This window comes from Pogona vitticeps, chromosome 1 (genome assembly GCF_051106095.1).
Source record: "Pogona vitticeps strain Pit_001003342236 chromosome 1, PviZW2.1, whole genome shotgun sequence".
Classification (NCBI taxonomy): Eukaryota; Metazoa; Chordata; class Lepidosauria; order Squamata; family Agamidae; genus Pogona; species Pogona vitticeps.
The window spans coordinates 297,271,522-297,283,860 of NC_135783.1; the positions used below are offsets into that span (position 1 = coordinate 297,271,522).

The window sequence follows — 12,339 nt, forward strand, 5'->3', positions numbered from 1 at the left end:
ATACAACAGTCATCTTTCACCATTTAAAGAAATACCTTTTCTGAAAAAAACTCTGCTATGTCTAGTGCTACCTAGTCTGACACCAATACTTTAAAACATAATCCTTCCTGGCACTGCTTAGTGATCCTGGTGACACTGATAGCCAGGATACTGTTTATTACGAAGATAGTTTAAATGGAAAACCTTCCCCAAATTTCCTTTTGCCTAAAAAAGAAAGAAGAATGTTTTCTTAGTTGATTCCACACTGTCAGCCAGAAATGTTAAGGGGAAATCTTCAGTGGCTTATTCCACTATTGTTATTATTATTATTTATTGGACTTATATATCGCCCCATAGCGCTACAAGCACTCTCCGGGCGGTTTACAATTTAATTATACAGGCTAAACATTGCCCCCCCCCCCCAGCAAGCTGGGTACTCATTTTACCGACCTCGGAAGGATGGAAGGCTGAGTCAACCTTGAGCCGGCTACCTGGGATTTGAACCCCAGGTCGTGAGCACAGTTTTCACTGCAGTACAGCGTTTTAACCACTGTGCCACGAGGCTCATAGAGCAAACATTTATTTAGATTATTTTTTTGCAAGGGGAAGCAGGATATAGACATGCGAAGTATTGTCCTTTTCAAACTTCCTTCATTTTTGTTTGGGTAGCTTCTGATCATTGTGCTGAATTCTCACAATGTGATCTCTCCAAGGAGTATCTTATTTTTCTTGTGCACCAATAAATTTCAAATTTTTAATTTTAATTTTAATTCTAAATTTAGTCACCAATACAAGAAAAGCAGAACTTGAAGCTACCACTGCACTGTGCTACACATAGATGTAGCAGTCCAACCCGTACAGTTGATAAGTAATAATGTAATATCATGATTCTGGGGGGAAGTAAGGGAGATATATCATGGAATGTGGAACCAAAAGTATCCCAGTGTACTTTAATGGGTTTCTTCTAAATCAATGTCAATACACAGGCCAAGGGAGATTTGGCATCATATGTCAACTTCAGGCATTTATTACTCAGTGTTGGCCAGTATTTTAACTGTCAGCCATATAACAGGCTTTTTGAACTCTTTGGTGTGGCAGAACAATTGTTAGAGGACCTAGGAGACATGAGATCAAATCTCTATCCCTGCTTGGCTGTAGGACTTATTTGGTGTCATTAGATCAGTTTCACCCTGACATCTGAGCGTTCAGCCTGGAGGCAGGCGGCGCATCACGGCCTCTCCCAATTTGAAGAGACCCTTGTCCAGCAGGCCAAGGCAAAGAGGCAGTCCCGAAAGCAACAAAATCAGGGAACTAGATGGGGTACAGATTGTATTTGTCCTCAGTGTGGAAGGGATTGTCATTCTCAAATTGGCCTTCTCAGCCACACTAGATGCTGTTCCAAGTCCTCCATGCAGGGCACGATATCATAGTCTCTCAAGACTGAAGGATGTGTATTCTATTCTAATAACTTACCTTACAAGGTGCTTGTGAGAATAGAAGGGAGGAATTTTGTATCAGTTGGAGTAGAGGGAGACTGGGCTAAAAATAAAAGTGATAATAATTAAATAGTACCGACACATGCACATAGCCAGTGCCACACAAATTCCTTATGCAATGCAGCCCTAAATGAATGAAAGGTTAGTGGAACCAGTATTGGTGAAGCCACACAGGAAGAGAAAAGGCATCCTCTCAGAGTTTGGAGAAGTGGCTTTTTTGAAAAACAGCTTCCAGAATCCCCTAGCTGGCATGGCTTATGGAGAACTCTGGGAGCTATGATCCAATAAATTCATTTTTTGCCAACCTCTGGAGCCAACTGCCTAAATCTATGTGCAGCTCTATCTGGAAGTACTTTCTGGAACAAGCCTTCATGTCTGGAAGTATCCAGTCTGTTTCTAGCTGGAATGGCAGAGCCCAATCCTGCTGCAGAACCACAAGTAAAGAATACATTACACCTTTATTTGCACTGATGTGGTAGTAACTTGCAATCCTTTCACTGAATGTTATTTTGAAGTTAAGTATGCAATAGAACTGCTGCCTAAGGGCCCAAATTACAGACAACCCACTGCTAGAATAGGACTTAACTGCTGATTGTGTGAAAGTTGTCACTACATTGGTTGCTTGATTCCAATTGTCAGTTCATGTCATTTCTTAATGCAGTTGCTGTGCCTGGTTTTGCAAGATAAATTGCATTGCATGTACAAACCTTTGATGTGCATTATTTTTCTGCAGACATAATTAATTGCTCCCAAAATGACTGCTGACAAACAGATGGGAGAAGGGGGAGTGTTGAAAAGAAGAAGACACAAAGAGTAGGGCCATTATTCTGCAGAAAATTGAAGTGCATTGCGGGTTCTTAAAATAGGGCTATTTGTCCTATTAGTGTGAACGGCAACATATCAAGATGGTGGAGGCAATCAGGAATGAGTTCTTAGCTGTCTCTTTCACTCCTTTCTAAAAATCTTGGTAGTTGTTTCTCAACCTGTTGTTTACCGAAAACCCTCTGCTATGTTCCTGTTCAAAGGACTGAAATTGAAGCTTGTTCACTTAAAGAACAGATATTGCACACTGACAAAAGTTCAGTATCGTGTGTTAACACCTATTCACCTAATTTATACTTCTGTTGGCTAGTGAGATTGAGGGCATTGCTTCAGTTTGCTAAAGAGACCGAAACTAGGCATACACAATACAAGGAACTAAAAAATGAAATGTGACTTTGGTCTAGAAGTCATGCAATTATTCCAGAGTCTGATGTCAGTGTAATATGTAACTGAAATGTCTTGAAATATGAACACAATAGCAGAGAAGAGAAAACAAATGGCACAACAGGCCACAGAATGGCAAACCTGAAATGGAGATGCTGCTGAGCAAAAGAAAGTTTGCATATAAATGGAGCTGCAGGAGGAGTGCTTTTGTGTTGGGTCAAGCAAAGAAATAATAATCACTAGTTTTTGTTTAGGCACTTGCTAAAATGATTCCTCCCTGTCCTGGCTAGATGATGACTTGGCAGTTGACCAGTTTGGCTCTTAGATTTTCAGTCGATAGCTGAAAATCAAAAGACTTGGACAAAGTATAGACACTTCTAGTAGCCAAGCACATTACTCTTCAAACCCAAATGAAATAAAAAGGTACAGTTCCCAGTGGGAATGGCACTTCTGTGTAAGTAGGACTGGCCTGAGGGGAAGAACAAGGGGGGAAAAAATCCTCTTTTAAAAGTAGCCTTAGGGCTGCCGGACTCTGGCTGCAGTGGCAGCTTCACACCATCTGTCATCATTGACCATGATGGACGGGGCTGATGGGAATTGAAAGGGTTTAGTAAGTGAGGGGCAGTCAAGGAGAAGGTTTTCTAGTGGCTGTGTGGATTTTATATCTGTTATATTTTTGAGAGTGCAGTCCTCATGTCCCAAGATGGTGGTGGGTTGGCTGAGTGAACACTAAGCCAGCTGAGGCAGTGGTGTTTTTTTTTTTTTTTTTTTTTTTTTTTTTTTGAGGAAAAATTAATATAACACCCTGTCTTATTTTGGGGGTAGCATGGTATGCCTACTACAATAGTTGCACTGACTGATCCAGTTGGGCCGACTGATCTGAGGTCAGCCAGCAAAAGGGGGCTGCACAAGAGGCCTTTGCCCATTCCAGACCCACTACAGCTAATTTGGACTGCACCATAGATCTGCCTTTACATTTAAACTGTTTTTATTTTACATTTTAAATATGAAACGTGTATAGTTTTGCAATATTGTAATTTACCGTATTTTATTTTTAATTGTTTGAATATAATATTTTGTAAGTCTGTTTTGGTCCCTCTATGTGGAAAAAGGAGAGATATAAATAAAGCAAATAAAATGAATCAACATGGCAGGAACAAGATTTGAAGCATTCTAGCTGTATTTACACCTGGTATTCCAAACATTTCCCTCCTGTGATGTTTTGTGTAAATCTTTTGTTGTCAGACTCGTTACTGTGAGACCAAAGCAAAATGTGACCGTTAGCCCCTTCTTGTGAGCTTCCTTGTGACATCTGGCTGGCTACAAGAACCAGAATGTTGGTCTAGAGTCTGGGTGAAGCAACATGTGGGCTTCCAGATGTTGCTCGATAGCAATGCTTATTGTGACTCACCATTGATTATGTTGGTTGGGCTGATGGGAGCTGTAATCCAGTGCCTGTGGGATACTGTTGCCTGCTCTGGCATAAACAAAATCATGGTCTGATCTAGAAAGGCCATTGTTAACGTTGGGGTATGCCTGGGACAGAAAGGACACTACGCTGCAGCTCAGATAAGACTGAATGTGTGATAGCAATGTTCTCTGTTAACATTTCTTGTACAGTGGGGTCTCGACTTACGAACGGCTCGACATACGAACGTTTCGACTTACGAACCGCTCTCATAGGAATATATGGACTCGACTTACGAACTTAGATTCGAGTTACGAACTCTTTTTTTCCTTTTTTTTTAAAAGCTAAGTCATCTTAGGTTAAAAGGAAAAAAGAAAAAAAATCCCCCTCTAGTGGCAGAAGGCGGAATAGCAGCTTCCCATTAGTTTCTATGGACGAAAAGAGCAGATACGGATTAAATGGTTTTCAATGCATTCCTATGGGAAATGCAGATTCAACTTAAGAACTTTTCAACCTGAGAACTGCCTTCCAATACGGATTAAGTTCGTAAGTCGAGACCCCACTGTACATAGAACAAATTATCCACTGAGCTTTAAAAATAGCAAGGAGTTGATCACTCATGGGTTTCCCTTTGCCATGGTCCAGACTACTGGGTTTGTTGTCTGAGCATCCTTTGTGAGGGACATGACTTTGAAAAAAAGTTTGTTACACTTTTCAGGCACTGATTTCTCACCTTGTACTGTATAGCCCTTCTCCAGCCCTGCCCCATCCCTGTGCTGCCTGAAACTGGTCATGTCACCTGAATTGCCTAGCTGGGCAGTCCCTCCTCATATCTTTCATACAACATGGAGAAATTCAAGAAGCACAGTTTTACCCACCAACAGTGATGGGAAACTTTGCATCTTTTCCTTTGATCCATACTGTGACTGATGCAGCAGTGACAAATATGTGTTCCCCTACAAGGCATTGTTCAATTGGTACAATTCACATCAACCTTCGCCATTAGTTTTGCTGCCTAGTGCTGATGGGAACTGCAATTCAACAACATCTGGGAGTCTTCATATTTCCCATCCCTGCATTAAAGGTCCAGACAAGATGTAAGAACCCTGGTTAGATCTCTCATGCTTTTGCTCCCTGTATGTCAATAAAAAACAGACCCACACATTCATTTCTAGATTGTTTCTGCTATTGTATCTCAAGGACAAAGAGTCATTCAGTCTCTTATACAATATACTAGTTCACAAAAAAAAATCTGTGAAAGTAGAAGGGCAGCACCTTTCATTTATCCTTCAGGTTACTTAAGAAACCAGTGATTACAAAAAGCAACAGAAATGAGGGGGGGGGGGAATAGTGTGAACTGGAGCTTGTTGCTGGTCTTAGGGATGAGGAAACTGAGCTCTGATTCCAGTCCCGTTATTTTGGTACTCAAAGGAGGTGCCCTGTGGGGTAAGATGCCACCAAGGAGGGGCTGGAGAGAAGGCATTTGTTGTGTGTGTGCACAGCAGGAGGCGATGGCAGCAGCGGAGGATTAAAAGAGTCCCCAACAAGGTGGAACTTCTCTCAGTATGGCTTCCCTTCAGGTCCCAGAGATTCCAATGTCTTTATTTTGTTTTGGACCAAGGAGGACACGGCGGCCTCAAGAATATACTCCAGGACTCTTTGGAGTAAGTCAAGAGGAATGAATCAGTTTTCTGAATAGTGGTAGAATGACTCAGAAAAATAGGCAAGGTTTTCATCTCCCTCTTGAAAGGACAAAGGCCAGTGTTCTTCGGAGAATTGCTCTCTGAGTGTCCTTGGGACCAAAATAAAGTCTATGAGAAAGGGCTGGTGAGCCACAAATGGGGTAAGAGGGGAAGCGAGGTTTCAGAGCAGCTCAGACGGGCACAGTTCAGACCCTTGTATGTCTGCAGGTTCGCGAAGGGCCTGAAGCAGAAGCAGCTGCAGAAGTGGATGGGGATTCCTTGTCCGTTGTGTCACCCTGCTCTTCCTTATGGAGGCCGAGGCTGATGTGGCTCTGGAGGGCAGCTGGGGTCAGCCATTCCTTGGGGAGACAGCTCTGCAGGAAGGGAATACAGGAGCTAAAGTAGGCCAGGCGATTCACCCAACGTGGGATCTCCTTCCCACACAAGATCTGGGGAACAGACAGAAAAACAGTGTAAAACAATTATATTATCTGTGCATTTCAAGAGGCAAAGTACTGGCAGTGAAGCACATGAACAGCAAATGCATTCTAAAAATAAAGCAGGGTCAGATGGTAACTTAGCAGTTTTGGTGACTTCAGCCCTAATGTATGCTGTCTCCCAGGTCTCTGTAACCAAGAAATAAAATGCACTCAAGGTCACCACATTTTTATCTTAACTATTTTATGCAAACACAACTGTCCCTGTGCAGTGGGATCAGTGAGAAAGAAAGGGTAGAGGAAAAGCCTCCAGGGTATTTTAAAAAAAACATAGCCAGACAGATGGCAACATGCTTTGCTGTTTGTTCCACATGCAAGCTCTAGGGATGAAATGGCCTTCATCCTGCAGTGCTGGGAGAGCAGAGCTGGGAATGGCAAATGAGCATGCAGGAACCCAATCCCTGCATTGAATACTGTGAAATGATATCCTACAGCAAGCCAGAATGCTTTTGAAAACAATCCGACAGCAGTTTGGCTAAAGCCCTCTGCAGTTGTATTGCTTTCTGCTTTGCAACAAACATGATCAAAGAAGATTAATATCTCTGCCTACGCAATGTCTCTTATGTGGAATTGGTGCAGGGCTGCCAGATAGGGCTTCAGTTTCTCTACAAAAGACCTGAAAATCTTCTTTTCAAATCTGTAAAAAAAAGCTATAGCTACGCGATGTGGTTGGTTTTGCACAGAGCATAAGAGAGTGCATTATGCCCATCCTAATCATTGGTCAATCTGATTTAGTATTCACTATAGGAACCAACAGTGGCTTTTTGGCATTTCAAAGAGGGTTCTTCCTCAGTTCCCTATGGAGATGCTACTGACTAGACTTGAAACCTTTTCCATGCAAAGCATGGAATTAGGGCCTTTCTCCCTGGTGTGCATTTGGTGGGTCACGCAATTAATGGAGACCAGGTCTAGACTCTCCTTCTCCTTCATTCCTTGGGTAACAGTTTCCCCTCAGTTCTGTAGATTGCCTTGCAACACTTGGGATCCATCTCAGTCCCTTCTGGAAAAACAGTGGAGGGAGAAAGACCAGCTACTTCATTGCCAGTTCCTGTTTGTAATTTTGAATAGGAACAAACTGAGGTATCAAGTGGCCAGGAATGAGGTGTAGCTCAGAAGCAATTTGCTTGCCTTCTTCTGCCCTAAAGTCCCACAAATAATGAGATAGCTAGGGTAGCTGGGCCTCAGGCCACAGGCTGAAGTCTCAGGAAGATTTCTCAGCCTTTCCAGATAAGATGAGCAGTGCTGGAGGAAGATAACATTTGCTTTATGAGTATGAGTTAGTTTTACAGCCCATTTCCCAGGTGGCATCAGGGCAGACCGGCTCGGTACAAAGGTTTCTGCATGTGTGTTGTGCTTGCAAAGTTGGCATGCCAATTGTGAGGGGAGGACTTGGGTGGGCTGGGGGTGCATGAGCTTGAATGCATTGTGCTATTTTGAAATGAGGAAGGAAGTGGGGTTTTACTGTCATCATGACTCATGAGTCTTATTGCACATGTCCTGGAAGCAGCACAAGTGCCAAGACTTCAGGAAAACATTTCTCCTGAGGCTGGAGGGGAGGTTTCTGTAGCTCTTTTTAAAAACTTCCTATGTGTCTCATGTGGTAGAATTAAGGCCATATGTGATGAGAGCTCTAGCAAGAATGATGACACCACTACAGGTGCCAAGTGCATTTTTCTGCCTGGCTGGATACCAAAAAAGGGATCCGTCTAGCTCTGGATTGCTATGTTATCTGATCAGCTATGTTTTACGCAAATTCTGGACCTGTTTACCTGGACTCTTCTCCATTTTTAGAATCATTTGGCTCTCCTCCCACCACTTGCCTTCCCTACCTCTATGAAGCACAAGATTCTTTATGACATCAAAACACACTCTTCCATATCAGGATGTGGCACTGTCATCTCAGGAAGGGGATACTGCTGGTCTCACAGGCCTAAAAATGCTGGATTCCACAGACAGAAAGAGAACAAAAAGACCAGTGACTTTGTCCAGGGTCCCAGCATCATATCAGAGTGTTTGGTCACACTGTGATATTTGCTACCTGCTTTTCCCCTGTGCTGCAGGGTCAAAAGACCAAGCAGTCGTAAGATCGAATCCACGCGACAGAGTGAGCTCCCATCGCTTGTCCCAGCTTCCGCCATCTTAGCGGTTCGAAAGCATGCAAATGCAAGTAGATCAATAGGGACCATCTCGGTGGGAAGGTAACAGTGTTCCGTGTCTAAGTCGCACTGGCCATGTGACCACGGAAGATTGTCTTCGGACAAACGCTGGCTCTATGGCTTGGTAACGGGGATGAGCATCACTCCCTAGAGTTGAACACGACTGGACAAAAAATGTCAAGGGGAACCTTTACCTTTACCTTTCCCCTGAATGCACCAGAAAATACAGTTACCAAAATAAAAATGTGCATATATAAGAAAGAAAGATCCAGAATATCAGGAGCCCATATGACATCATTGCAACATTGGGAAGTATATCTGTATTTCCTGGCGGGTGGCTGAAAAGACAAGGTAAGCAAGTTTGCTTTCTGTCTGCTTATGGCATTTCCTTTCTTAGGTTCTTGCCATTAGAGCATCTCATAGTGTTAAAAAAATATTTTCTGCAAAACAAATATATGTCCAGGCCAGCATGATTTATGACTCATCAGGCTAAATACAACCCACCAATCATATTTTGTCATCTCCTCTAATTTTAATTCTGGATCCAGGCATGGAGATAGTGAAAACAGGAGGTTTATAGATTCCATGGAGAGTGATATACAGAGCATGGAGTGTTTTCAGTGGCTAGGTAGGTGGTCATATGTCTTATTTTGTAGAAGGCAGTCTTCTCTTTGAAGATGTCTTTTGTTCCAAAAGCTGCTCACCAGGTGTGGTCATCTCTAAAAATATAAGTGCCATAAGGAGGAAAAGCTGAGTCCTGAAGTTGCCCATCCATGATTTGCAGGTGGAAACCAATAAGGTAGTCAGTTACACATCACCAGTAAGGGGGCATGCACACACCCCAAAAAAGAGGACAAATGAGGTTATTGAATTGCATAAAACTGCATATTGAATTTTCATATACAAAATTAGGAAATATTGTAATAATTTAAACAGAATCATTGCACTTGTCATCTCACTGGAAGAGGACAGTAACTAGGTGATTCAGTGTGCCTGCCAGGCTTTTTGGCCAGATGCTCACCGCCGCTGGACAGATTTAAGGCCTCTGCTTTCTCTCATTATGGCTTTTGATCTTTAGATCAGACTTCAATTTAACAGCCCTACAAACAGAGGGCACCTTTAAAACTGAGGGTTATCCCCTCACAGCCTTCCTAATAAAAGACTGTCTTCCATAAAAGAGGACATGTGGTCACTCTAGGTCGTAGACTGATGAGATGCCCCAATCACCTTCCTCACTGTGCCTCCCCAAAATATTGAGATGCATTTCTATTTAAATTATAGGTATTCTATCTATATCTGCATTCATACTTATAGATTAACCTATGTGCATTCGATGTAAATTACTATCTTTTATCCTCTCTTTTTAGCAAGATTGAAGTGGCCACGCTCCAAGCTGTGCACAGTTAAAAAAAAGCAAAACTGGCCAGATCAGTTTTTCTGCCTCATTGCATTTTTGTTTAAGGACAATATGAAGCTGTAATGTGGATTGTTTTACATTTCGCAGATTACCTTCCCCAGCTTCCAGGTTGCGAAAGACTGCCCTACCATGCACAACACCGCTGTAGAAATAGACCTTAATTCAAGAATGATAACAAAAAAATAAAGAACAGTGTTTCTATATCATTAACACTAATGTGGGGAGAATATTTCATCAGGTGTAGCATTCATTAAAAGCTGTACTTTTTGAAATTTCTTCTTCTAACCCGTTATTAAAGGTCCAGGAACCTTGCCCTTTTTTCCCCATCTGCTCACCCTAAAAGAAGTGTTCCTTCAACTGTTGTGCTATTCATATTAAGACAAATTTCCACAACCTGGAGCTCTCCAGATATTTTAGATCAGCCATTCTCAATGGGTGACATATGGCTCCGGGGGGGGGGGGGGGGCTTGGCACATTTGAAGAGGAACATAGATTCATCTGTTCATGTTGCACCCTTGTTTGCACACAGCCAAAGGCTTTCCTCATTTGATAGAGGCCCTGAAACCTGAGAAGAGCTCCTAAAAGGGCTGTGATCAAAAAAGGATTAAGAATGACTGTTTTGGATTATAAACCCCCTGCAATGCCATTAGTTGGTGAGCTAGGAAATAATCCATTAGGGCTAATGTATTAACTTAAAAAATAACTTATGCTCCTCCTACCCCTGGCTGAATTATGGGAGTAAAAGCCCTTAAACTGACAGATGGTAACGTAGCCCTCTTACCTCCCTGCTATTCCTGTTGGATGAGAAGAAAAGCATTCTCCTGGAGTGTGTGAGTCGCAAGGATTCCCTGTGACTCTCAAAGGTTCATGGGAGGGTGAGTCCCAATGGAGGCTGCCTCTATAAACTCTTTATGGAGGCCATGGGATGAGAGAAGGAAATCTTTCATTATTGAAACTCTCCCTCTGCTGGTAGTGTAATCCAGCAGCAATGATGTTCAGTAACAAAAAACTTCCTCTTCCTGTCCCATGCCTCCCATGGCTTCCACATAGCAAAATGCAAATCAGAAGAGCCGTGAGAGAAGAGGAAGAAATTGCTCATTACTGAGAATCTCCTCCTGCTGGTGATGCCATCACAATTCCACAGGCATACCTACACTAACAGGATTTTAGCCAACATTTTTCAAATATATGATCTCAAAAATATTTATTTTCCTCTAACTTGAACAGTGGAGTCCTTCAATGTTAGTCCTCAGTTATTAACATCAAGCTGGCTGATCAGGGCTCCAATACAAAGGCCACAAATAATCAAATCTGATTTGCTTTCTTCCTGGTGAATAAACACACACCAGCCCAATGACCTCTTTGCTTTGATAGTTCCATTGTTAGGTTCAAATGTAAGCCAGATTGGAAACACAGCTATGCTTTTTTATGCATGAAAAGTCCTTGAGACGAAGATTTTTAAGTACAAGGAGCAGCTGCAGGATGACAGGAAAGGTAACAAGTGGCCCTCTGGGGAAAGCTTGGGTATAATTAAGACTAAGATTGCTGGTGACACTTCAGAATAATGGATTTCACTCTGAAAGGATGAAGGACTGTGTAGCGGAACCCAAAAGATGATGTCATTCCTGCATGTCAATCAAGGGATAGAGCAGGAGGGGGCGGAGTCAGGGTGGCAGTTAAGACAGCTGGAAGAGACAGTTAGAAGGGAGTTGGAATGAGATAGGGATAGAGAGAAGTAGGGACAAGAAGATGTGGAGAGAGTGCTAGGGTTTAGGAATAGATAAGAAGGGGTTAAGAAAGGGAATTGAAAGATTGAAACATGTGGAACAAGCAGGAATGAATCTATAAACATAATATGAGAAACACCAGTGAATGAACACATGAAACAGTTATACATTTAATTCTCCTTATGATTTTGTTCATTAATAAAAGACTGTTTGATCAAACCCTTTGATTCCTAAATTATATGATCAGCTCCTATGTGTGTGGGATTTGAATTGGTATTAAGAGAATTCCTGGTGGCAGCAAAAAGGGCTTATTTACCTTTGTGGAGCCCAGAGAAATAAGGGACCACAAGGGGGATCGCCACAGACTGTAAGTCATCCAAGCTGCTACACTGACAAAAAAATTTCTATTCCAGTAGAAGTTACCACAAAGCGATGGTTTTAAACCTGCAGTGAATTGTCAAAGGGATATTATGATTGCAGTAATTTGTGCTCAGTATAAGATGATCCATACTATAGCTTCATATTGTCCCTAAACAAAAACACAACAAGATGAGAAAGCTGACCTGGCCCATTGTTGTCACATAATTCCAGAAACACAACCCAAGGCTGTCTTTGATTCTTGTACAAGTTTGGCATTGGACAATTGGGAGCAAAGGTTCATCATTGTACATGAGAGTGCATTCAGTTTTTGGACCACAACACCCAGAATCACTTAGCTAACCCAACGGAAGATTCAGGGATGTGTCATCTAGAAAAGGAAATTTCCCATGC

The 12,339-nt window shown here is 42.3% G+C and overlaps 1 protein-coding gene across 1 annotated transcript in view; it reads right to left on the minus strand.

Annotated features, from left to right (window-relative positions):
* Nucleotides 1-5,257: 5,257 nt before the first annotated feature.
* The window catches only part of LOC110076385 (deubiquitinase DESI2), a 71,230-nt gene continuing 64,148 nt past the window's right edge, over nucleotides 5,258-12,339 (minus strand). The window contains exon 5 of the mRNA XM_078390757.1: nucleotides 5,258-6,220. Within this exon, the coding sequence (XP_078246883.1) occupies nucleotides 5,978-6,220 (243 nt within the window). The 3' untranslated portion in view covers nucleotides 5,258-5,977. The remainder of the gene's footprint in view (nucleotides 6,221-12,339) is intronic.